This window comes from Prunus dulcis, chromosome 2 (genome assembly GCF_902201215.1).
Source record: "Prunus dulcis chromosome 2, ALMONDv2, whole genome shotgun sequence".
In the NCBI taxonomy this organism is placed as follows: domain Eukaryota; kingdom Viridiplantae; phylum Streptophyta; class Magnoliopsida; order Rosales; family Rosaceae; genus Prunus; species Prunus dulcis.
Window position 1 is genome coordinate 17,413,965 of NC_047651.1, and position 26,407 is coordinate 17,440,371.

Consider the following 26,407-nt stretch of genomic DNA (forward strand, 5'->3'; position numbering starts at 1 on the left):
GGCAGCGCCCATGCCACAGCCGTGACCACAATAATCTTGAGTAAATCAGTGTACGCTTATATACTCAAGAGAACACATTGAAAACTGTAATTTGGTAGAAAAATGCAAGTTCTGCTAGCAATGCTTTCTAAAAGACTACGAGGGATTTTACATTTAAATCACTTTTACATATGAATCATGGTCGGTGTTCGACTACAAAAAAGTTCAATCTCGTTGTTAGCCACTGTCCTATCAACTAGTATAGGTAACTGACTAATACTAATACCTCATCTAGAATAATGGGCACAACATTTTTTGGGGATAAAATGTTTCCTTTTTTTTCTGAGAAAGAAGAAGATAATACGCTATCTGGACAAACCTCTTCCTTCAACAGCAATTAATAAAACACCATCCGGAGAGACCTCATTCTAGTTGCTATATACTTGGAGGCCAACGGCTTCCCCTGCAGCGAAATTCAAAGCTACAACTCATAACCGTATTCATCAAAAGGACAGCAACAATTATGTAAACTAATTCTGATTCTTTTTGTTTATTTTTATTTTATTATGTTCTCCCAACATTAAAAGTTTTTACAATTATGTGAACTGTTTTGATTCTGATTTATTTTTGTTCTCCAATGTGGAACAGGGATATTGTTATTTGCCATTACTAGATCATGAATGCATCAAGCTAAATCATAGAATAATGCATTGCTATGATTTGACCCCAAAAAAAGTTCCTTACCATGCATTCTCTTAATAAATCGTTCAAATTCCATGAAGTTGTGTCTTTCCATGAGAAGTGGGCTGAGCCTAAGGTAGGTAAAAGATGACAAATGCCTTCCATCCGGATCAGTCAAGGGTTTGGCACTATCCAATATCTTCTTGTAGCTGACATGATCATGACAAGGAAGAGCATTCTCACTAGAAACTGGTACGCAAACATCCCATGCAGCATTCAGCACCTGAAACAGTATATTATAATTTTAAGTGCCAAAGATTTCCACCACGAACATGCATATTGTTCAATCGAGGGTATTTCTTTCACAATGAGTCCGGGTAATTTCCAAAACAGACAGACTTCTTATATTCAAAGAGTCCCTGTCTGCCGATGAAATGATAACTAAGACAATTGTTGCATCTCGGATTGGAATCGTGATATTTAGAGTTAACCGCAAGGTTGCAGATAAATTTGATGCTTACTTGCCAGAATAAACCCTCAGAATCTCCCAGTGCCTCTTGGAAGTCTTCATGCTGGTCTAACATGTGCAATTCAGTGCACGCTAAGTTTAAAGTAGCTTCATGCTTCTTTAGCATTGTCACAATTGCAGCATAACCATCTCGATTGCATGGATTATAGAAGCCTGCAGCCAATTCAGCTGCATGACTGGCTGTCTTGTACCACCAGTGAAGACCTGATAGCTGCTTAACAATTAAAATAGCAAACTGACTGATCAATTCATAACTAACCAAATAACTTCTCATTTCCACCCCAACTCCCAAAAGGGGAAAAAACACTTTCAAAACTTAACGACATTAGGCATGAAGAACATGCATAACATTCTTCATATGTTGATAAGAACTTGAAATTAAAGGTATTCTTCGAATGCGTTGAATGCTTTGTCCGCATTTTCAAGGAAAAGAGCATAATTGTCATTTTTTTACTTTAAAATATCAGATATCAAAAATTCATCTTTCATTTATGTTCAAAATCATGGAAGCTAACTCACCTTTGCAGCAATGCAGGTGCCATCGAAAGCTAACTTTGCTAGAGAAAGCACACGATCACCATGATCAACTAAAACTCGAGAGTACCAATTAAGGAAGAACCTGCCATAGTAGCTATCATAATCACCCCCATCGCAAAAGAAACCGGTTTCATGTGGCCGGGAATTATAAGAACCTGCATTATCTGGACCTCTACCCCAGAAGGAGTGTCCCCTTGCTTCTGCCGCCTTCCTTAGACTTTTCAGCAAATACAGGTCATAACACTGCATGTTTTTAAATGTTCAGAGTGAAGAACGCAACTTGCAAATGCAGTGCTCCAATTCTGCAGCAATCGACAGACTCATTCACTTGATAAACAGATAATATTTCATAAAGTTACCTGAAATTCACCAATGCCGGGATATCTCCAACCATGCTTTACAGGACAAGATGGGTATCGTAATTCCCCACACGGACCTAGTCCAACTTGAATCATGGAGATATTACCATTTTTAAAGTACTCGTCAAACTCTACACGGAAGCTTCTCATGCAGTCAAAGTACACCTATATTAGTTAAAACATTAGCATTATGGCGCTGCCTACATAGGACTACCCTTCAAAACATGGTTCACTAATATAGAATTACTGCCATCTGTATATGGCAGTAATGAAATTTTCCACACACAACCAAGTCTATAGATCAATAGATGTACACAGTTGATCACTACCGGGTTCAACACCAAATACAAACAGAAAGATTAATGACTGACTTATCATATCTGAATGTAATACCTCAACAGCTGTTCGGCCTCTTAAAACTCGCTCCTTGTCAATTCCCCATGAAAGGCATTCAGGATTACGTCTTCCCTCTCTATCAGTGAAAAATATGTCAGGGTTGCTTCTACCAATTTCAGCTACCCAATGGGGCAGTGGAATACATACATCGTCACCAACATTGCCTCCACATTCATGAAATGACATCACAACCTGAAACAGGGAAGTTGCCCATCAGACCCGGAATAAATTTTCAGAAGAACTAACCAAAGAACCATGTCTAAATGAATAAACTATCTCCACACTTTACAGTAATGGTTAATAGTGAGCGAATCCACAGTACAATAAAGGGGAGTAAGTTCCTTGATTCCCACATTGTACAGACAAAGTCTCAGACGTTTGCCAATAATTATAGGAAAACTATGGAAAAGATACAGATGACCACGAAGATAGCAACTATTAACCGCACATGTTTACATGACCATTACGAGGAAAAGATTCTGCAAGTGAAAAAACACGTCCATATAAAACTGACCTGCAGCTTCAGCTTAAGCTCGCACACCATCTGAAAGAGCCTCTTGTATCCATTCCAGTTATACTCCCCTGGAGCATGTCCTTCTACTATTCCCCACCAGCAATCAACCATAACACCATCAACGTTAACTGATTTCAATATCCTTAGCTGCTTTAGTAGACCATCTGGATCAACCATCTCACACTTCATATTAATGACACCTAGCTGCCACCAAAAGATATGACACGATATAACCATAAATATCAGAGACTAAAATTTAAAAACAACCATATCTATCATATAAGTCTTGCACTCCTTGACATGGCAACCTCTAATGCAGGATATTGAGTAGAAAAGCATGGTAATGAAAAACTAGAAAAGAAAAATGATAACTTAGATAGCAAAATAATAAAGTAAAATTGCACAACTCACAGGTAGCATCACATAAACAGGAATGCATGAGGTGTTGGAGTAATCACGTTCTGGTAACTTCAGGGGTATGTCAACAATCTACAAGAAAGAATTCAAAGTGCGTTTAAGGATGTGACACTGCCCAACAAGGAAGCAACAACTTAACATTCAAATAATGATTATTACTAGAAATTTAAATGAGCTATATGAGACAGAATTTCACTATTTATGGGGTACTAGTAAATTCAATGCAGTTATAATCATTAATGAAGAAGGTATACATCCATTATTTGCTGCAGAGTCATGTCTCCATACATTGGTTTAGAGAAACACCTGTCAGTCTTGAACCCAGGACCTGCTGGGTTGTGTATGTAGCACAACTCCAACAGGCTACCAGAGACTAGCCATGCCTCCATGCATCTTCTAATAAAGGCTAGTGTTAAATAGGCTATCTATCGCCTTATATGTGATAGCAAAATCAACCAAGATGATACAAAGAATGACCATATACTAGAATTTGACAACAGCTTACCAAGAGATATAACCATTAAAGTCTAAACAACTTCGTTTTAGGAGATTGAATTTTGAACAACTTAGTCATAAGGAAAATGCTATGCGTACAGAACTTTACATAATTCTTTTACTTTGTAACGTGGCTACTCATATAGATTGCACACAATTCACTCACACTTGTCCCCTGAATGTGTCACACACATATCACCACGCTTGATGGCAAGACACATAATGTGTCACATTATGAAGTAAAAGATTTTTATGATATCGTTTTCTTTTGTAGCTGTGGGTTGTAGCATAGCTCTAGTCATAGTACCTGTTTGTCACCAACATTATCCATGGAACCACCAATAAGAGGATGACTATCTGTTTGACCTCCTCCATCTCCCACAATGGATGAATTTTGAGACCGAGCACTTGAGGGGAGATCATAAGGTGATGAACTAGGAATAAAAACACCTTTCATGTTACAAGCATTAAGCTCCCCAGAGCTCCGATAGCCAGAAGTAACTCCTTTAAGGGAAGCAGGAGTTTGTGGAGACACCATTTGGGAAGATACTGCCGCAGAATTGACACCAGCAGGCCTTGGGCCCTGTAAAAGTGGAATAGAAAGCATTCCCATTCTGAAATTTGTTAGAAATGAGAATCACAATAGGATGCACCAAATGTCCTCCACAGCTATATTAAGGAGGTCAAAACCTAACATGCATTCATGATCTAAGATGAGCCAATACATGAACCACATAAGGAACATTTCAACCATCAAGTATGACAATAAAAATCACCTAAATCACCTAATAGTTCTGAATTCGTTGATGCAGTGGTTCTCTCTCTTTCTCTCTCTCTCTCTCTCTCTCTCTCTCTGCAAAAATTTTCAAAACAGCATAAACAAGCTTCTTCCCTGAGAGACAAGTACCTGAGATTTTGCAGGAAACGTTGTTCCATCTGGAAGAACAACCCAGCCAGCTTCCCTAGCCAAAGCCGCAATTACATCATTGATATCAGCCCTAACTCTAAGATTATAATTTCCATGCCTCCGTAGCCCTGCTAAGATCCTTGCAGTGATCGCCCTGCGCTGCCGCTCTCTTAACTTGGTTCTCTCCTTCTCCTCTATCGGTCTACACCTCCTGACTCCTCCCCCTCCTGGGGTCCCCACTTGTTCTTGAATTTGATGGTGCTGCTGAAACCGGTTATTATTACTACTTCTTGTTGGCATTCCTCCATCAACCCCCGCAATCATAGAGGTGGCATCACCATGCTTCTCACCATCTTCTTCATCATCGTCATCGCCCTCTTCTTTCACGTCCATCTCCATTTCTTCATCCTCATCTTCTTCACTTGTTCCAATTAACTTCTGGATATCCGTAGCCATATTCTCCTTATTCCCTTAATCCTACACTTTTGACCCCCTGATTATCCTAGTTTCTTGATCCTTCTATCATGAATGTAGAAACCATAACTGCTTAATTTCCAACACAACCACTGGAAGGATTAAATTGTTCCAAACAATGCAGAAATCATCCTACTGATTCTGAGTTCCACGCTAATTTAGAATTTTCTGTCAAAAATTGGAACTTCAAAATTAGCCATATCTCATATTAATTAAAACCAACATACCGCCCAAAGGAGGGAGTGGGGGAGGGGAACAGAGACAGAGACAGAACAGTTGGAGGTTCAAATGAACAAGAATAATTCTACTTTAGTTAAAATTACAGAGACAGAACATACTAAAGTAAATTGGTTACACCTATCTGGCTTAAATGAGTTGACTTCCATGAAAAACCAAAGCAAAATAACAGACAGAAATTATAAGACTTCATTCCTCATTGGTATTACTTTCGACGCACATATGCTCACAAAGGAGAAAGCTCTGAAATTTTCTCGGAAACAACTTTCTCAGTAGCCAAAGGTAGCCAAAAAGCAAAAAAATTTCCGAGTCCTGAGCTAAATTACCTTCTCAAACCAGCTCGGAACACCGAAGTCTCGCAAAATCGACTCCACATTGGCCGAAAGGCTCCATTTTTCCCTCGAATTCCACCTTCTCGTCCTCAGTCAAAGCTGACGCCACCATTCATTTCACCGATCCATCTTCTCTTCCATTTCCAGAACTGATTCACCGGGAATCGTGCCCGAGTTTTCCGGCGACCGGAACTGGAGTACGGCGTCTTTTAGGGGGATAAGGCGGGGCTCCGACGAGGAAGACTGAGGGGGTCGGCGGGTCGGGTCGGGCGGGAGAGGGATTGGAGAAGGAGAAGCGTGCGAGCATGCGAGGAAGGGGGCTTAGGGGTTGTCACGCGTGTGAGCGTGTGTTTGGGGGTTTGTTTGGCACGAACGAGGCGTGTGTGTATGAGCGAGTGATGTGAAGGGCATGCGTTTCACGGGTTGAGCGTGTGGAGTGACACGTGTCGCACCTGCTCAGAGCGTGGGCATGAGAGATCCGGAACACGAGATTTGAGTGTATCCTGATGGTGCAATCACGTGAACTGTGTTTTTTGGGCGCCAGGTAGTTGTAAAACTGTTGTGAAAGTGAAATGTTGTGTGAAGGTGAACGGTAATGTGACCACGTGGATGAACAATTATGAGTCGTTTTTTTTTTTTTTTTTTTCCATTGATTAGGAATTAAAATAATTATAATTATTAGTTGTTAATTATAACGTTTTAGATGGACCGTTGTTATCGTCGACATGTTGAGCATGCATTCCACAACGTTAACTCTAACATTGACGGGTATTGTTGTGCATTGTGCAACGTTAAAATATATCATTTTTGAATAGACGATTATCAACTGTAGATAAATGACGTTCTAAAATAATGATAATTTAGGATAAGGAAAATTGTTGTGCATTGTGCAACGTTAAAATATATCATTTTTGAATAGACGATTATCAACTGTAGATAAATGACGTTCTAAAATAATGATAATTTAGGATAAGGAAAAGAACCAAGTTTGTAACCACAGTTTGATCAGTTTGTGACCAACACAAACTTGTAGAATGCTATATATTCATTTTATTCCTTACTATACAGTTTAAAACTGCTCTGGACTTAGCAAGAGGCTTTAGCACAAGTAGTTAAGAGAAACATCCATGCACTCGAGGTCCCGTGTCTCCAAATCCCTTTCATTTATTTGAGTTAATCTAAAGGTCAGGATTCCGATGCGGCCTCTCCTGCGTTTGCAATTATTTTAGAAGTGAGGCATGGATAAATCATTATTTCAAAACCCTGCAGAATGAGATCAGGCCAAAAGCAAAAAATAAAGAAAGAAAGAAAACACTAGACTATGTGTGTTCTGTTACCATGCATTTTCTTGACAAATCGTTCAAATTCCATGAAGTTATGCCCCTCCAAGAGAACAGGGCTTAATCTGAGGTAGGTAAACGCTGATAAATGCCTGCCATCTGGATCATTTTGGGGCTTAGCATTTGCCAATATCTTGTTGTAGCCTTCTCTGTCATGGCATGTAAGAGCATTCTCACTGGCAACTGGAATGTTAGCATCCCAAGCAGCATTCAGCACCTGACCACAAAAAGGAAAAAAAAAAAAAAAAAACATCAAATAAACAAAAATGCTTTACAAACAACATTTCTGTACAGAAGTATACACAAACTGACACAGAAACTTGGTTAAATTTCAAATATAAAAACCAGAACCAAGCAAGAAAGAAATTAAATCTGTGCTAGCTACCTGCCAAACTAATCCCTCAGGGTCTGCCAGTGCTTCTGGAAAGCCCTCGTGCTGGTCTAATGTACGCATTTCAACACACGTGAAATTCAGGGCAGCCTCATGCTTTTTCAACATTGCTGCAATTGGAGCATACCCATCACGGTTGCAGGGATTGTAAAATCCAGCGGTTAACTCAGCAGGATGGCTGGCAGTCTTGTACCACCAGTGAATACCTGATACCTGCTCATATATCAAATAAAGCAACTCCACGAAAAGAAAACATGTGAAGAACTAATCTCCAAGAAAGTGACTCACCTTTGCAGCAATGCAAGTGCCTTCGAAAGCTAAATTGGCCAGAGCAAGTACACGATCACCATGATCAACCAAAAAACGGGAGTACCAGTTGAGGAAGAATCTGCCATAGTAGCTATCATAATCACCTCCGTCACGGAAAAACCCTGTTTCATGTGGTTGGGAATTATAAGAACCTGTATTATCCGGTGCTCTGGCCCAGAAGGAGTGGCCCCTTGCTTCTGCAGCCTCCTTCAGATTCTTCATCAAGTATCGATCATAACACTGCACTGAACAAGGTCGAATCAGAGAACTGTTGCACAGTTTAGATAGAAATGATAAATTAAACGTGCTAGGCTTAAAGGTCATAACCAAGATGAACGAAGGGCTATTAACATAATCTTTGACTAATTATCATGCATGCCAAGACCTTATCAGTCTCCCAGTAATGGAAAGTGAAAAGTAGAATGGTCACCATTTTAATTTACCTGGAATTCACCAATACCAGGATATTTCCATCCATGATTTTCAGGATAAGAAGGATAGCGTAGCTCCCCACATGGACCTAGTCCAACTTCAATCTCCGAGATTATTCCTCCCTCAAAAAATTCATCAAATTCGACTCTGAAGCTCCTCATGTAGTCGAAGTAAACCTGCATCAGTTTCATTATAAAATAACAAAATAGAAGCTCAGATTTTGAGTTCTGCATCAAGCCAAAAATGTCTTAAAAAGAATGTGGGAAAAGATAAGTTATAATTCCCATAGCCTACAAGACATATATAGATAGAGCAATGACATTCCATAAAAACAGAAGGAAAAAAAAAAAAAAAGCATAATTTAGTAGTTCTAGAATGCTATACCTCAACAGCAGTCCGGCCTCTTAAAACCCGCACCTTATCAATTCCCCATGTAAGGCATTCATTGTTGCGTTTCCCCTCTTTATCAGTAAAATATATATCAGGATTTTTTTGACCAATTTCTGTCACCCAGTGAGGAAGTGGGATATGTACATCATCCCCAACATTGCCTCCACATTCATGGAATGACATCACAACCTATAGCAATATAGAGTTAGACAATGAACCGTATCTGACATTCATCCTCAGAGGAAAACTATAGAGCAGAAAAGATATACCCTATATAAAATGAGATTTAACAGATAAGCAGTCTCACAAACTATTATACAAAAAGAGAACTACTGATATATTTGCTTTTAATGCTACCTACCAAGGACAGTAACCAACCATTTGCTAATGAAAACTAATCAAAAGGCTAGTTTTAGTACAAAATGATGAATTATCTGTATAAATCAAAGCTTTTTCAACTGTTTCAGAATAAGTATCTTGACTGAGAGACTGACAAATGTTGGCTCTAAGAATGTTTCCAACATGATCTAAAGGAAATAATTTTATGTTTCTGGACCATTGTAATGAATGTATGTTTATAACCTTCAGGATAAGTAGTATGATGAAGTTTAATTCGCTTAATTTAATTTCAAAAAATCATAGGACTTAACCTATTCAGTAACAAATGGATATCCTGAAGCAACTAAAAGCACACCAAGTCAGAAACATATGTGACACTTCCAGAACCATTTCCTCTGCTACGGTGCTAAACAGTATCAGTTCTATAAAACAAACCAAAATTGTGAGATTATTTCAGGTTAACATTTGTGTAAACTGGAAATTTGGAATCTTTACCGGAATTTTATTTAAAGACCCATTCAATATTTAAGAAGTACTGTTTTCATCCTTTAGTGCACTGTAATGACTTCCAAAAGGAAACAAGAAACATAAGAAGCAAAGGCATATTGAAATGCACACCCGAAGTTTTAAAATTAAAAAAAAAAAAATGCTGGTACAATTCTATACCACTCACCTGTAACTTGAGGTTAAGATCACGCACAATCTGGAAAAGTCTCTTATAACCACTCCAATTGTATCCCTGCGGATTGTGTGCCTCTACTATTCCCCACCAGCAATCAACCATAACACCATCAACACCAACTGACTTCAGTACTTTTAGTTGATTTAATAGAACTTCTGGCTCAACTAGCTCACAGTTCATATTGATGACACCCAACTGCCACCATGAAACATAAGAACAACTGCATTTAGTCATGACTTGTAATAAGATAGTATCATGCAGAAGATTATGAACAAATAAATACAAATTTAAAAGTGATGTTGTGAATGAGGCCCATATGATTTTGAACGGGAACAGGATTAAAAGTACATACATGAGTACCATTGTGTTGCTATACAGACACTCTAATAGCAAGATTGTTAATCAAGATTACACATTCAAACATGATTTCACTTAATCAATAATCTCGATAACGATTGAAACCCAATAAGAATATATTTGAACGACTGAAACCCGACAAAAATATGGTTTAACTTGTTAATTAGGATCACATATACATATATTGTTTCACTTGATCAATGTTCTTGATTGACGGTTAAAAACTTGAAAATGCACATAAGCAAAAGATAACCACAATAAGTCAGCAAAGAGTGCATCAAAAACTCACTGGTAACATCACATAGATAGGAACATAAGGTGTGCCGGTAAAATCACGCTCCTCCAATTTTCCTGGTGAATCTTCAACCTATCAATAAACCAGAAAAAACTTCAAAAAGTTTTTAACTTTATATTTATCACTGCATTTAACCCTATCCCTCTAACTTTCCTCACCTGATTGTCACCAACAGTCTCCATAGCAACACCCCCCTCACTTCTCTCTGCACTGTCCCTCACCACGGAGAAATTCCGAGACCGATCACTCCCCAAAACGCTCAAACGGCACGAATTGAACTCCGCCGAGCCCCAAAATCCGGGAGAGACTTTCACAGAAGCTATCGGGGTCTGTGTTCCATACCACAACGAAGCCATTGTCGTTGAGCTACAAGCACTGGGCGTCCGTGGCCTCAGGCTATTCAATACTTGGGCTGACAATTGTGCCATTTTTTATTCTCCGTATCTCAGTACCTGCAACACCACTACTTCTCTGTAGAACACTTTTTAAGGGGACTAAGGAGTCGGTGTGGAAAGTGGATTTTCCTTTTCATTTTCCACAGTTTTCTCCGGAACCAAACAGGTGGAGTGGCGGGGAGAGAACCTGTGATGGGGTTTATGGATCCAAGATACAGTTATTTCAGCTCTAAGATACGGAGATCACCTTTTTAACAGTAATAATCACCGGTGACGGAAGGAGTGTGACAGACCATCTTCCATCGTACACGTAAACAAATCGTTAAAGATGGTTATTAGATGTGGGCTCGGCCCGATTGATCCAGCTCGTCATGGGCGGGCTCAAATAGTTATTTGTGTAATTCTATGCACACCATGTTATTTATTGTAGACACCCAATGACTTACAACACCCACCATATTCTATTTTTCTCTTTTGGTATATGGAGATTTGAACCTGGGATCTTTACTGTCGCCTCAGTGGTTGGCGCGGTTCCCCTCCCTCCGACCCAATTTGGACGACACCCCCTCCCATCTCATTGCATGCTTCATACATTTCTTTTCTTCCGCTCTCTTTTTATTTTCCTTCCAAATGAGTAGACATAGTCGTCCTAAAAATTGGCCCACAATGTCTTTATTAATCTGCAAAGGTCAGCCCAATACAAGTTGACAACAGCCCATTGCCAAGGGCCCAAATCAAATGATGCTGTTTGGAATTTGATGATATAAACCAAATTGGTAAAGTCATGAAAATGGGACCCTTCTATTTTTGGTAAAAGAAAATGGACCCTTCCCCCAATATCTTCTTTACGTAGCCCACCCCTATGCAGGCTGTAGCTAAAAAGTGTGGACCTGCCCAATTAAAAAAGAAGGCAAATGATTAAGTTCCATGTGGTGTGGCATCGATGCAAATAATTATGTAATTTCCAAATTTCATATATTTATTTCTGGATAAAGCACGTGAGGCACAGAATTCAACGTCACGAGATTATCGAGTAGAAGAAATGTTGTGATCATCGAATTGAAGACATAAATAAATTAAAAACAGGGTTACAGGGCCGATGGCTTCCTTTAAAGTTTGTAACGCATCCCACATTAATAATTTTGTCCTATTTTCTTCAATATAATCTTTATTATAAGTTGCATGGTGCATGCATTAATATGGCTGAGCTGGTTGTCATTCGAGGCCAGATTCAAGTCAATGAATTTTATCTAAAATTTATGATACTTTGTTTATAAAAATATATATATATATATAAAAATACGTAATTAATTAGAGATAACACAATAATATTATTATTCATGTGACGTGCAAATATTTTTCTGTCATGAATATTGGACCATGGTATGAGGAGTAGCAGAGGGTGGGCCATGGAGGGGGAAAAATGAGCCTTGGGTAGAGGAATAGGTAATGAGGGCGAAGATAAATAAATTTTTCATTATGAGATTACATTAAAATAAGATTCAAATATGAAAACATGTAAACAAGGGTTCATCATTTTGTTTTTTATTTTAATTTTTAAATCTGCTGGAGAAAAGGAGGGATAAGGAAGAGAGGAAGAGTAATGAAAGAAAATGTATGAACAAGTGGTTCCTAAACTTTTTTAAAGCCCTTGTTTTAGTTCTTAAACTTTCAAATCAATCAACGTACATAATTCACACATCAACTTTAATTTCTTGTCGTAGTTCTGAAAAAAAAAAAAAATTCCTCATGGAGTTTAAACAAAATTTGAAAGGGAGAATTCTTTATTCCCTTGTTTGGAAGCAATTGCTCGCAGAAGAACAAAATATCTGCGAAATTCAAGGTTAGATTTATTCCAACATGTTCCAAAAGGTATCTTTACAAAATTTACTTTCAAATCAATCAACGTACATAATTCACACATCAATTTAATTTCTCGTCATAATCCCTAAAAACAATTTCCTCTTGGGGTTTAAACGACATTTGAAAGGGAGACTTCATTTTTGCCTTGTCCGGAAGCAAATTGCTCACAGAAGACCAAAATATCTGCGAAATTCAAGGTTAGATTTATCCCAACATGTTCCCAAAGGTATCTTTACAAAAGTTACTATGCTGTAATTAATTAACAAACAATTTTGCGTTGACGTTGGATTATTGGACCACAAAAAACCATGCGCCTTCAAACAACAATACAAAACGCAGGGAATACCATCTCAATAGTACGACAGAACCCTTCTTTCCAAGCCCGTGAATGCTTCTGATTTTATGGTTTTTTTTCTCTGAAAACAAACAGAACAAACCCATAGCAAAAGGCAAAACCAGAGGATGAAGACGACCGAAGCACCCCAAGAAACGGTACCGCTCTTTAAAATAATGGCTACCCCAAGGCAAAAATCCAAAGACACTTTTCACCTCAGAGCCTGACTGATTTCGGGCATATTTTGTTTGCCCTCTTCCCATAATTTGGGCATAAAAGTCAAAACTCAAAACAAGTACACATGGGGAGGATTTGAAAAAGGAAGGGGGAAAAAATGGTATAGTACACTATTCATTTGGATTTATGTAATTATTGGCATGTGATTACTGCTCTCTAATCATCTTTAATTACTGATATATTAGAAAAATGATGCTAATTAAACAATATTCTCCTTAACAACGGATAGATCTTTGATTTAAAACAGTAAGAGAGTACATTATAATTAAAAAGGGACTGTAGAAATTGTTTGGAAACAAAAGTCATGCCTTACGTACTAACGATGGAATATTTGTCGATAGTAGGGGTGAAGCGGTTTCTTCTCTCGTATCCGAAAATTTCCCTAATATAACTGAGATTTCCCCTTTATCCTACATTGATTTGACATAAAACGAAAGAAGAGGAAAAAGAAGCAAGGATGACACACAAACCTAATTGTGTTTTAAATTCCTACTAAAATCAAACCTAAACCGATTAAATTGAAGTTAATTATCATCTTTAATTACTGTTATATTAACACTAATTAAACAGTATTGCATGGTACGTACTAAAAGTCATGTGTAGCCAATAGTAGGGGTGAGACAATTTCTTCTATCGTATCTGAAAATTTTCCCTCATGTAAGATTTTCCCTTGTCCTTGAGATTCTCCAGACGCCAGCTTTCAACATAGCGAAAAAACTTGATTTCAACATACATTGATTTGACATAGAAAGAAAGGAGGAGGAAAAATAAGCAAGGATGACACACACAGCCCTAATTGTGTTTTAAATTCCTACTAAACTCAAATCTAAACCGAATAAATTCAAGCTAATCTACTTATCTACTAACCGACGAGTTTCTTTATAAAGATTGTGCTTATAATCGAAATTGTGTTTGTGTCTAAAGTGTAAAGCTTTAGCTAGAGTAGTTATATTATAAATACACACACAAAAATATAAGTGAAGTATCCGGCCCCTACCCTACGTACCCCAAATCCCTAACCAAACTCAGTTGGAAGTATTTGACATATATATATATATATATATATTTGTTTTCATTTGTATGGACTTGGCTGAGCTTTTAGATTTATTATAGTTTAACGGATTTTACTAAGTACATAGACAGTATCCACCATTAAACAGTTGTTAGATAATAATTGTTGACTGCTTTTAAAACTAATCCAACAATGAATACTGCCTATGTACTTAGCACATAGGTGTACTCAAGAAAATTCGCAGTTTAACCGCATCGAAAGTTCGAGGATTTTACCACAAGCATAAGTTTGAACATATGACCGTATATATCAAACTTTCTATAATAGCAAGGAAGTGACCACTCAATGAATCAATCCACATCATAATTATTTTTTATTTTTAGAGAAGTGCAGATGAGAAAGACAACTCAATGCCCTTTTATTAAGTGTTCATATAGAGATATGGTTTTCTGTATGGGACCATAGGAAATTGAAGAGCAATTAAAACATTAAATTCAGCGATCTGCCGATTTCCCTATGTATAGTTGAATTTACGTACCATGCATTGTCATTGACACCAAACAAAACGTGAAGGCCGTAAGGGGAGGGCCAGGGACAACGTCAAACGTGAATATCAATAATGTACTAGTGGACACTGGACAGTGGCAAATAAATGAATGAAAGATGCCCTAATTTTATCACATCATATAGCAGTGGACAAATATATGCAATTTCAATCAACTCAAGCATCCCCTCAAGTGGGTTTTAAATGGGTTATCGTTTTGGTTCCATTGGTTTGTCTAGCTTTCTAGGGTTTGTGGAGGGTTTGAAGAAACGAGATTGGTGGTGGGTTCGTCTGGTCGAGGTGAGGAAGAGCCAAACAGGTGGGTGCAAAGCATGATGTAGTGGATTATATGAAGAGAGAGAGAGAGAGAGAGAGAGAGAGAGAGAGAGAGAGAGAGAGAGAGAGAGAGAGTACATGTAGTGTTGGGAGCTAATTGGATATATAAAGATGTGGGGTAAGCTAGTGGGGTGTGGTACTGGTGGGAGACATAGCAGATCGTAAATATAACAGGGAGGGAAATATGTGGGTTGGTTCAAATCTATGTGAGTTGTAAAAAAATGCAATGCTTTTTTTTATGAGTTATAATGTGTATTGGGTTTTAAATACATACAAGAATGTTTATAATATTTTTAATAAGTGATTTTATAGAAACTGTAAGAGCATTTGCATCAATGCTGGCTAACTTTGGTCAGATTTGACATAAAATAATACGGATACATCTGTTAATGGATCAAATTTTAATTCGAATCTACTGCAATATAGGAGATGGATTGGACTTCTCAATCCGATAATTCGAATTCGATAATCCTATTATAAATAGATCTGGATATAAATTATAGTTGATCCGATCCGACTTAATATGAAGCATAATTTAGTTTTTCTATGCTTTATATTAATATTTTATATGTATAAATGAGTAAATTTTAGTTTTATATGCACTAAGAATACACTTAAAAACTAATTTTTATAATAAAATAGCAAAAATTAATAACAAAAAATAGATAAATACAATAAAGGACAAGGCTACTAATGAAATTTTGATTTTTTTTTTTCACATTAAAAAATAAATATGATAATAATTCGATCCGATCCGAATTCGATGCTTAACGAATATGGATTGATAGGTGCAATTCAATAGTCTGAATACGATCCAAATTCAATAATCCGATTATAAATGAATTTGTTGGATTGAGGTACATTCGATCCAAAGTCGATCTATTTATAAATAGTAACACTATGTGATGTTGTGACTCTCGCATTCAAGTATTTTTCAAAAGGTTGTTTTCTCACTCCTAGCAAACCACATTTGGCTATCAACTGTTGACAAGATTAAAAATAAACTTGTAGATAGCTAGTTTGTTGGAGTGATTTTTCTGAAGGAATTTCTCAGTCAAATATGTTATAAAAGTACATTTGGCTAGTCTGCTGAATATGGTAAAACAATGGTCAACAAAATCCAAATTCATGTACCTACTACTACGTAGTTTCATTAGTAATTTACACGCATGAAATTTGTTAATCATTTTACAATTTCACTGATGCTACCATGTTATCCTTGCATGATTTCAGACACAAAACTTTTTGCATGCATGGACAGATTTCATAATTTCAACATATATCTCTTTTCTTTTTCTTTTTTTTTTAATAATAAAAATCTCTACACTCTACAAAACTGGATGATTACCTTTATTTATTGCTTCAAAAATGCTAGAGCCGTAGTATATTTGAAGATTTCCACCTACTTTATGCACCAATAGAGGAAAATATTTACCAACTTTTGTTGATTTATAATTTCAAAATCAAGGACCACATGCTGTGACGGCTCTCAGTAGCATTATTAATGACCAACTGTCGGATTGTGTTTTTAAAAGCTGATGATCTAGATAGGCTATTCAAATTCAATAATAAAAAATAGGTTTTTTTTTAAAAAAAAAAATTTATAATCACAAATAGTATTTGAGGTTTATAAAATTATCATCTTTCGTCCCTAACGCTTTTTTGTTACACAAAGAGCAACTTCAGCGAGGAGCCCAAGCCTCTGTCTGGGGGGGGTTTGGGCCATAAAGCTATTTCCAGCAACAAATTGAAGCCTGGGCGCAAGGTGGGACCCAGCAACCTGGGCTGGCCCGAGGACAAGTCTGGCCCGAGCTCCAGCCTGAGTTTTGGTGCTGATGTCAGCGAGCTACAGTGCCGCTACAGTTCACGTGTCGCACTCTGGGCTCTCCGATCAGATTTTTTTATCCAATCCAAGGGCAGTTAATTTTTGTGCAATTAAAAAAATGAAAAAAATCAAATTTTTTTAAAAAAAATACTGAATTTTTTTTCTTCTATAAATACCAACAAATACTCTTCACTTTTAACACCAAATCCTCATACATTTTCTTCTCCTTCTACTATTATTCACTTTCTACTCAATATTTTTTTTCACTTTCAAGTTTTATTTTTCTCTATCATATTATGGCTTATTCTATTGAAAATGGAGGGGCATGGAGCATGATATCTTATCCTAAAATTTGAAATTTGAAACCGAAAATTTTATCCGATTATGAGATATGAATAGTATTGACATATAGGAACCCAAAAATCTTATCCGAAAATATTATTGAAATTACTTATTGAGGTAAAAAAAAAATTGTGAAAAAATAAAAAAATGAATAGTAATTGCCATTTATCATGGCAACGGGTGGAAACACACAATACTATTTGCAAGGGCAACCGCTATTCAAGTGAATAGTGTCTGCTCTAGCCCTCCCTTGCTATGGCAAGGGGCAAATGGGCGGAGTTGCTCTAATGGTCCTTAAGGTTAGCCTCCACACATCAAAATGGTCCATGTCGTTAGCTTCTGTCAAATTTTCTGTTAAATTGATGAAGTGGCAAAAATATTTAAAAATATATAAAAAGATTTAAGTTGCTTTTAATTTTTATTTATTTATGAATTTTAAGTTTTAAATCTGAGTTTTAAAATATTATATTATATTTAAAATCATGTGGCTCTATACCATTGGATGCAAGGACGGATCCATAGAGGAGCAAGGGTGGCCAAGTGACCCTTGCAACTCTGGAATTTGCCATTAGAGGGGAGAAAATTGACCCCCGCAAATTGCTCGATGAAAGTCCTCAAAGAGCTGCTCTTCTGTTTTCTCCTCAGCGCACAGCGCTGCTTGCACAACGCTTCTTCTTTTCTTTTTTTTGTCGACGTCAAAACGACGTCCACAAAACTTTTTTTTTAATTTTTAATTTTTAAAATCTGGCTAAAACAACGTTGTTTTGGCTCAGATTTAAAAATATATATATTATAGAACAGCCTCTGTTTTAACAAAGGCGCAAAAGCATAGCAGCAAACTTCCTCCCCTCTCCCAAATGAGTTTTAGCTCATTTCTTCATATGTCAAACCCTAAATCCCCAAATCCTATTAACCAACCTTCACCCAATCCGACGGTGGTGATATCCTCATAATGGTGGTAGCAACAGCAAAATACCCCAAAATTCGATTCGATTTCAAAGTTGGATACTGTCCCTAAATTTGAAATTATGTTATCCTAAATTTTAATCTATTTATGCTTTAATTAATTAGTAAATATTCTTATATGTTTTTGTTTCTCTTGATTAATTTTTTTGTTGGGTTTTTATTTTGGTTAGTTAGTATTAATAATTAGGGGTTTTTATTAGGTTCTATATGCTTAGATTATATCTTGGTAAATTGGATTAGTTTTTGTGTTTATTAATTAATGAAGATTCTTATATGTTTTTGTTTTCTTAGTTGTTGGGATTTTATTTTGGTTAGTTTGAATAAATTAGGGATTTTTTAATAGATTGTATTTGTTAGTTCGTACGCTTGTATCTTCTTGGCAAATTGGATTAATTTTTTTCATTCAATTGTTGGATTGCATTGGTTGTTCATGCTTTATTGATTATTTCTACCAATACAGTTTATGGAACGATATTTTAAGAGAAAGTTCCCATCAACTACTTCTAGTTCAGATAATGTGGGTAGTTCGAGTTGAAGAGATGTTATGGGTAGTTCGAAAGAAAGTGAGTTGCAAGATGTATTGGCTAATCTTCCTGCATACCCTAGACTTGGACCTCAAATGTTGGATTGTGATATTAACATCCAACATTTAAGACAAACTTAGACGAGCATATCTACAAAAGGGTCCATGTCAACCTAAGGATCACACATTTACACAAACTGATCTTTCAGGAAAAATTCCTTTTAAACGTTGACCCCTGCAAGGGAAATTCCTGGATCCGTCCTTGATTAGATGTGTGGGCTCCACACATGTACCACGTTAGCAATTTAACAGAAAAATTTGATGGAAGCTAACGGTATGGACCATTTTGATGTGTGGAGAGTAACTTTAAGGACCATTAGTGTCACAACAAAATATTAGGGACGAAAGATGATAATTTAGTAAACCTCAAGGACCATTTGTGATAAATAAAAAAAACCAATATATATAATGTTTGAGAAAGTTTAAAATTACAGAAGTTTTTTTTTTTTTTTCTTTTGATCAAATGAGGACAGGATATTCGTATTTAGAGAATTTTTTGACAGAGAGAATAGAAATGTAACTAGAATAAAATTTAATTAGTAAAAGACTCAAAATTATTTATAGAGATTAGTGAAAAATCAAAACAAAAAAATAGGTTCTCAAATAAGTCTTAAATATATTTTGTGAAACAGTTTCCAAAATAAAAGCATCAAAATTATTATCAACTAAAATTTACCAAGCTTAGTTTATTTGGGTTCGACTAAAAAAAAAAAGGCTTATTATCACAAAACGTCCCTAAGGTTTACGAAACTATCAGATTGCATCCTTAATGTTTTTTTTTGTCATTCGTGATCCTCAAAGTTAGCATGCATGATCACAAATGGTCCCTGCCGTTAGGTTCCGTCAAAAACTCCGTTAGTTTGCTGACGTGGCATATATGTATATCACAAAACATCCTTAAGGTTCACACACCTATCACAAATGGTCCTTACGAAATTTTTTTAATTTAAAATTCATAAAATTTTTGTTTTCTTTTTAAAATTTTATGAATTATAATTATTTTAAAATATATATTAAATTTTAAATACATGTGACACTATATTATTGTAGATGTGGGCTCCATATATATGCCACATCAACAAACTAATGAAGTTTTTTAAAAATAATTTAAAATTCATAAAATTTAAAAATGAAAAAAAAAACTAAAGGTTTAGGGTTCATAAATGGTCCTCAAGATTAAAATCCTTCTATAAATTGTTTTTTCATTTATAAATAATTTTAAAAAGAAAACCAAAATTTTATGAATTTTAAATTTTTTTTAAAAAAATTCGTAAGGACCATTTGTGATAAGTGTGTAAACCTCAGGGATGTTTTGTGATATATATGTATGCCACGATAGCAAACTAACAGAGTTTTTGACAGAACCTAACGGCAGGGACCATTTGTGATTGCACATACTAACCTTGAGGACCATAAGTGACACAAAAAAACATTAAGGATGCAATCTGATAGTTTCGTAAACCTCAGGGATGTTTTGTGATAATAAGCCAAAAAAAAATTTATTTGGGGTGACACAGTATGAAGTACGCATGGAAACAGCAGCAGCACGCTGGTCGGAATAATTGTAATTAGCAATTAGTAATAAATTTGACTGACATAAAATTCAGTGGATATAAATTTGATCACGTGTATCGGTGCAAGTTTGGCAACAGTCTAAATCAGATGCCCATTCATCATTGATGCGTATGGTCCGAAAGCAGTAACTCCATCTTGTCTTTGGCTTCGCTCCAGCTTTCTTGTCTAGTTTAATTAACATGCATATCCAAAAATTCCTTTTTCTTTTTCTTTTTAATTCATGAGAGTAAGAGATTTGATTATTTTATTAATACGTACGGGTTCACTGTAATAATTAACTAACCTAGTTCACGTTTATGTAGTTTCAATTTTCTTTAGATCTCTTTCAATATTAAAGATGAAAATTCTAACTTATCAAGAGAGCACATACTTTTAGGAAAAATTATTGGTTATTAGGTGAGACGTTATATCACATGATGTTACGAATTTACCCAAATTCTACTTCCGTGTACATTCATTAATAATAACATTTTACGCTCAAGATGTGTTATAATTGATATTGTTGTACTACAGGAAAATCATCATGCTCTCTTTAAAATGTAAATTACATTTTGTTTGCGTAAGTTAATTGGTAACAGCACGTGGCAACACCACATAAAGTGATGTTGCTGTTCGACATTTAGTTTGTAATTATGTAAATTACTGTTTTTGTTTCAATGAAATAAGAGAGAGGAGAATCCCAGAAGAACTACCACGTTGTTTTTAACTTTTTATTAATAATTTACTTCGAAAAAAAAGAGACCAAGATTCTTGTATAATTCAAGCTTAAAAGACAGAACTCGAACGCTGTGTACGTCCCATTGCATTGAGTCGCTACTTTTCCACCTAAAGAAAGTCATAGATGTCTTTATAAAGTACAAAACCAAGAGAAACTTTTTTCAGAGCTTAATTTTCAGTCTTCTGGTTTTCTGTTGGCCTCCCAAGAACTCTGGTAAGCCACTCCAATGAAAAAACTGAAAGCCCCAAGCTGGTTTGAGAGCCATGTTTGGTTGGTGACAGAATAATCATGGGTTGTTGGCAGAAATCTCTAGTAACATTCAGCTGAAACCAAAATCCCAGACAGAACCCAATTTTGCTTTTCTTGTTTGATGAGCTTGGTGGATTTTCACATTGTGTAAGTTCAATTACATTTGTGGGGAAATATGGCTAATGGGACTCAAAACCATGAGCGGGTGCCAGAGAATCTCAGAAAACAGTTTGCTGTTGCTGTGAGAAGTATTAAGTGGAGCTATGCAATTTTCTGGTCATTGTCAACTTCACAACAAGGGTAATTTTTTATATTTTATTTTTTGAGTATTTATTTTTATTTTCATTATATTTCTCAGGTGAACAATTCTGTCTTGTTTCTTGAGACATCTCTGTCTGGGGATTTTTATGGTGTTTAGCTTTAGTTGGGGATGAATGCCATATTTTTTTTTTTGTACATTTCATGGAAAAAGCTTTCAGTCAGTCCTAGACTAGAAGAGGTACACTAGTTTTTTAGTAAGTAAAGTGATAAAGTTCTACAGTACAGACAAGGATAAGATTAAAACTGATTTTAATGCTGTTTAAGAACTCAAACTCACAGGCAAGTAAGTTCCAGGGCAAAGATTAAATAAATTTGGAAGGAAAACTGGAAAATATGGTAGTGTGAAAATGACAGTTCGGAAACTTGGGAAGGGAAAATATCCTATTTTAAGAGGAATGTACTTGGCTGGGAATTCAACAATTTCTACCCATGTGAAATCTATGTCCCTAAATACTTTTTTTCTTAGCTTGGTATCAGTTATTGTTGCTAGGACAGGTTTTTTGGTTGATTTTGTGTTCACCCTTTACATTATGATCACTATTTTGTAGGGTGCTGGAATGGTGTGAAGGGTACTACAATGGGGACATCAAAATCCGGAAGACCGTTGAAGGCGTGGAACTTAAAACTGATAAAATGGGTTTAGAGAGGAATGCACAACTGAGGGAGCTGTATAAGTTTCTTTTAGAAGGCGAAACCGAGCCACAAGCTAAAGCGCCTTCTGCTGCATTGAATCCAGAGGATCTCTCAGATGCTGAGTGGTATTACTTGCTTTGCATGTCCTTTGTCTTCAATCCTGGCGAAGGGTACTAAACTAATCTCTTCAACTGGTGTAAAATCTTCCCCTTGTCACTAAATGTTTGTGTTTGTGTGTGTTTATGTACTTTACTTTCCTGCTCTTTTAGATTTCATATCAGTTTGTAGTTTCCATATTATGATTTTTTGACTTATTTCTCCACTTTTTTTTTGCATAGTTTGCCAGGAAGAGCATTAGCAAATGGGCAAACCATTTGGTTATGTGATGCTCAATATGCAGATAGTAAAGTATTCTCTCGCTCTTTGCTGGCGAAGGTTGGTTATTCTTGGCTGTGATTTGCTTAAAGTTAATGATAATTTCATTTCCTCTCAATTTTCTAATATTTACAGAAAAGTGAACTGACTGCTAGTGTTTCCTCTGTCAACTTATTTCTCTATGAATGGACGACATCGACTGTTGCTCTCAGAGTGCATCTATTCAGGTATAACAAAGAAAATATTTTGTTGCTACTCTTTTAATTTATTTAGTTATCAAATCACAAAGTTATTTAATTTAATGATCAAGAAATCATGTATTGGGATCAGGCTGCATGAGTGAATGCGTAACTGCAGCTAAGTCCTCGATCTCATATGAATTGATTGCATCCCATGTCTTCAAAAAAGTATAAGGAATATTTATTCCTTTTATTTTTTTGTAACAAATTAAGAAAACCATTTCAAGCTTTTGAGTTTTGTAACTCAAAGATGCAAGGATGTTTCTCAGTGATATATCATCGTCTGGTCCATTTCCCCCTAAGGTCTCATTGTAAAACAGTTCTCCATTCATGTCCTACAACTTAAGAAAAAAGTAAATTGATCATCAAATCCATATATGTTTCAATTGTTATTTTACTTGTATGGCATCCTCATTCTAATCTTTTCAAATGTTTTTGCTTCTCAGACTGTGGTCTGCTTTCCCTATCTGGGCGGTGTTGTTGAGCTAGGTGTGACTGAGCTGGTAATTTCTTTTCCTGAGTTAACTCCCTTCCCTTCAGTTTCCGGTAACAGTGTAGCAGTTTTAAATTTTCTCATGATGTAAGTAAATCTTCTCTTTCTGTGATATCTATAGGTACCGGAGGACCTTAGTCTCATTCAACACATCAAGGCTTCTTTACTCGATTTCTCAAAGCCCGATTGCTCTGAGAAATCTTCCTCTGCACCTCATAAGGCAGATGATGATTCAGACCAAGTGCTTGCTAAGGTTGACCATGAAATAGTTGATACATTGGCTTTAGAGAACCTATATTCCCCCTCAGAAGAAATCAAATTTGATCCGATGGGAATCAATGATTTACATGGAAACTATGAAGAGTTCAACATGACCTCTCCTGAGGAATGTTCTAATGGTTGTGAGCACAATCATCAGACAGAAGACTCCTTTATGCCTGAAGGTATCAATGATGGGGCTTCTCAAGTTCAGAGTTGGCATTTCATGGATGAAGACTTCAGCATTGGTGTTCAAGATTCCATGAATTCTAGTGACTGCATATCTGAAGCTTTTGTTAATAAAAAAAGGGCTCAATCTTCCCCTAGACACGAGAGTGTCAACCGTAACCATTTAAAGGAACTTGAAAACCTCAATGACACAAAATTTAGCTCCTTGGATCTCGGACCTGCTGATGATCATATACACTACACAAGAACTCTTTCTAATATTCTGGGAAGCTCAACAAGGTTGACTGAAAACCCATGTTCTTGCGATGGAGATTGCAAATCCAGTTTTGTGACATGGAAGAAAGGAGTCGTTGATAATTGTAGGCCAACAGTACATCAGAAAATACTAAAGAAGATTTTGTTTACAGTTCCTTTGATGTGTGGTGCGAGCTCCCAAAATACTATACAAGATGGGCTCTCGAAGCTGCAAAGTGATGATATTCACAAGGGACATGTTATGCCTGATAAACTGAAAGAGAATGAAAAATTGCTGGTCCTGAGGTCAATGGTTCCTTCTATCAGTGAGGTAATTTCAGATGCCTTGTGTTGGAAATCATATTTACATTTTATTTGACAGAAATTTCATGGTCTGTACTATTTTGTAGTAGTCCTGTAAGCATGGCAAACTGCTAAAGCATGCAGTCTTGATCTAGTTTTTTTTTTTTTCCCCCATTTAGTTGTCAAGTAAGTCTTCATAATATTTGACACAAATCCCTTTCAACAACTTTTGCATACAAAAACGACTCTGCACTGAAGTACTACTGCTGCATTAGTATACTGGCTTTGCAGCTATTTTAATTTCACATACTTCTCTGAAGTTTTCACTATTTTCATGAGCTCCCATGACTGAAAAACCAGTCCAAAATTTTTCAGGTTGATAAAGCATCGGTCCTGGATGACACAATTAAGTACTTGAAAGAGCTTGAGGCAAGAGCAGAAGAGATGGAATCCTGCATGGACACCGTGGAAGCGATAGCTAGAAGGAAATACCTGGACAGGGCAGAGAAGACATCAGATAACTATGATAAAATAAAGATGGATAATGTTAAAAAGCCTTGGCTAAACAAGAGAAAGGCCTGTGACATTGACGAAACTGACCCAGATCTCAATAGGCTTGTTCCCAGAGAAAGCTTGCCACTAGATGTGAAAGTCATTTTAAAAGAGCAGGAGGTTCTGATAGAGATGAGATGCCCTTATAGGGAATATATCTTGCTTGATATAATGGATGCCATTAACAATCTGTACTTAGATGCTCACTCAGTCCAATCATCCACCCTTGATGGTGTTCTCACATTGAGCCTTACATCAAAGGTTTGTATTTCCTAGTCTTCTGACTTATCTAAAGAGACCATCATAGCATCTTTCCTTGTTTTATCAATAATTCTAACCGGTTCTGGAACATATGCAGTGAACTAGGATAAAATCTGCCATTCAATTTTAATTTTTTCTGTGAATTTTTTTTCATATTCAAACACCCTGATGCTGAATTAACTGTTCTCACTATCGATTGGTTTCAGTTTCGAGGAGCAGCGGTTGCACCAGTTGGGATGATAAAACAGGCGCTTTGGAAAATTGCCGGTAAGTGTTGAGAAGCCGGCAAAGCTAATAAACTTGTATTTGTAGGATTTCTATAGGCAGGAAGAGTAATGTAGCTATTTGAAGTTAAAATTTGTAGCAGTAACTGGAGCAGTTTGATATAGTTCCTAACATGCATCCCTTCTCTACTATTTATCACTGGATAATAAGCTTCACCATTGGTGACTTTTGTCATGTGATGAAGAAATGGAACATCCATTGTAATTTATCTAGTTTCAGCTAGAGTTAGAGTGTGAGTTCAATAAAGTAGTAATTTTATCTCTTTTAGATTACTGCCAGCCACCTAAACATTTTCACTGCCTACCTATTCAGAGGAAATGTTAAAACAGATTAATACCAGGGTAAAATTCCTGACAGTAGAAGCCGGAAAAACATTGTAAAATGACCCAGAATTTAATACTTCATCAAATGAACATGCCAACCCAGTTACCCAGAGATCCTCTTTAATCACAGCAGGCAGCAGAGGATTGAAGAAATTTGATTCATTAATCTATAATTAGGTTTCTTAAGTAAGCTTTGTGGCCTAATTAGCACCGCACAAAATGAGGACTTTTTTAATGCATTGCTTACAGTTCAATAGTTGCATATCATTGAATGTGCTGCTAAATTGAAAGTTGGAATTGGATTACTTTATTTGAAATGCATTGGCAAAAATAATGCCAAGTTGACAAGTGCCATCTTCATGTGTTCTCACAAATTTAATAATCTTCACATTAATTCTTCAAGAAACAAAAAAAATGGTGGGCAGAAGAAACCACCTCCTTTGATCTCTTGGACTCCAATTAATCTCCCCACTTCAAGTTATAGGAATGCAAATTAAGTGAAGCAAGTTTATTTCATATGATCATACACAGAGTGGATGAGTTGCCTCTACATGAAAATACATTTTATCA

At 36.3% G+C, this 26,407-nt stretch overlaps 3 protein-coding genes across 4 annotated transcripts; 1 reads left to right on the forward strand and 2 right to left on the reverse strand.

Moving 5' to 3' along the window:
* Positions 1 to 36: 36 nt before the first annotated feature.
* On the reverse strand, positions 37 to 6,274 carry LOC117619723 (beta-amylase 7-like). Of its 2 annotated transcripts, XM_034349732.1 has the most exons (11): positions 5,852 to 6,274; positions 4,815 to 5,456; positions 4,215 to 4,490; positions 3,407 to 3,484; positions 2,996 to 3,199; positions 2,479 to 2,673; positions 2,086 to 2,250; positions 1,709 to 1,969; positions 1,182 to 1,400; positions 724 to 943; positions 37 to 442 (listed from the first exon to the last, which is right to left on the reverse strand). In XM_034349732.1, exons 2-11 carry the CDS (start codon positions 5,268 to 5,270, stop codon positions 408 to 410), a joined length of 2,109 nt encoding a protein of 702 aa, XP_034205623.1. In that variant the 5' UTR covers positions 5,271 to 5,456; positions 5,852 to 6,274; the 3' UTR covers positions 37 to 407. The 2 variants fall into 2 exon arrangements, with proteins under 2 accessions (XP_034205623.1, XP_034205624.1); XM_034349733.1 differs by lacking the exon at positions 5,852 to 6,274 and having other exon boundaries at positions 4,215 to 4,521; positions 4,815 to 4,967.
* Positions 6,275 to 6,790: 516 nt separating this feature from the next.
* Positions 6,791 to 11,083, reverse strand: LOC117620157 (beta-amylase 2, chloroplastic-like). Its single transcript, XM_034350288.1, has 9 exons — positions 10,551 to 11,083; positions 10,387 to 10,464; positions 9,732 to 9,935; positions 8,714 to 8,908; positions 8,341 to 8,505; positions 7,877 to 8,137; positions 7,583 to 7,801; positions 7,195 to 7,414; positions 6,791 to 7,065 (listed from the first exon to the last, which is right to left on the reverse strand). The coding sequence occupies exons 1-9, from the start codon at positions 10,818 to 10,820 to the stop codon at positions 7,043 to 7,045; spliced, it is 1,635 nt and encodes a 544-aa protein (XP_034206179.1). The 5' UTR covers positions 10,821 to 11,083; the 3' UTR covers positions 6,791 to 7,042.
* Positions 11,084 to 21,164: 10,081 nt separating this feature from the next.
* Positions 21,165 to 25,781, forward strand: LOC117618820 (transcription factor EGL1). Its single transcript, XM_034348554.1, has 8 exons — positions 21,165 to 21,671; positions 22,241 to 22,495; positions 22,664 to 22,760; positions 22,913 to 22,927; positions 23,386 to 23,442; positions 23,554 to 24,444; positions 24,792 to 25,229; positions 25,436 to 25,781. The coding sequence occupies exons 1-8, from the start codon at positions 21,547 to 21,549 to the stop codon at positions 25,505 to 25,507; spliced, it is 1,950 nt and encodes a 649-aa protein (XP_034204445.1). The 5' UTR covers positions 21,165 to 21,546; the 3' UTR covers positions 25,508 to 25,781.
* The last annotated feature ends 626 nt before the right edge of the window (positions 25,782 to 26,407 follow it).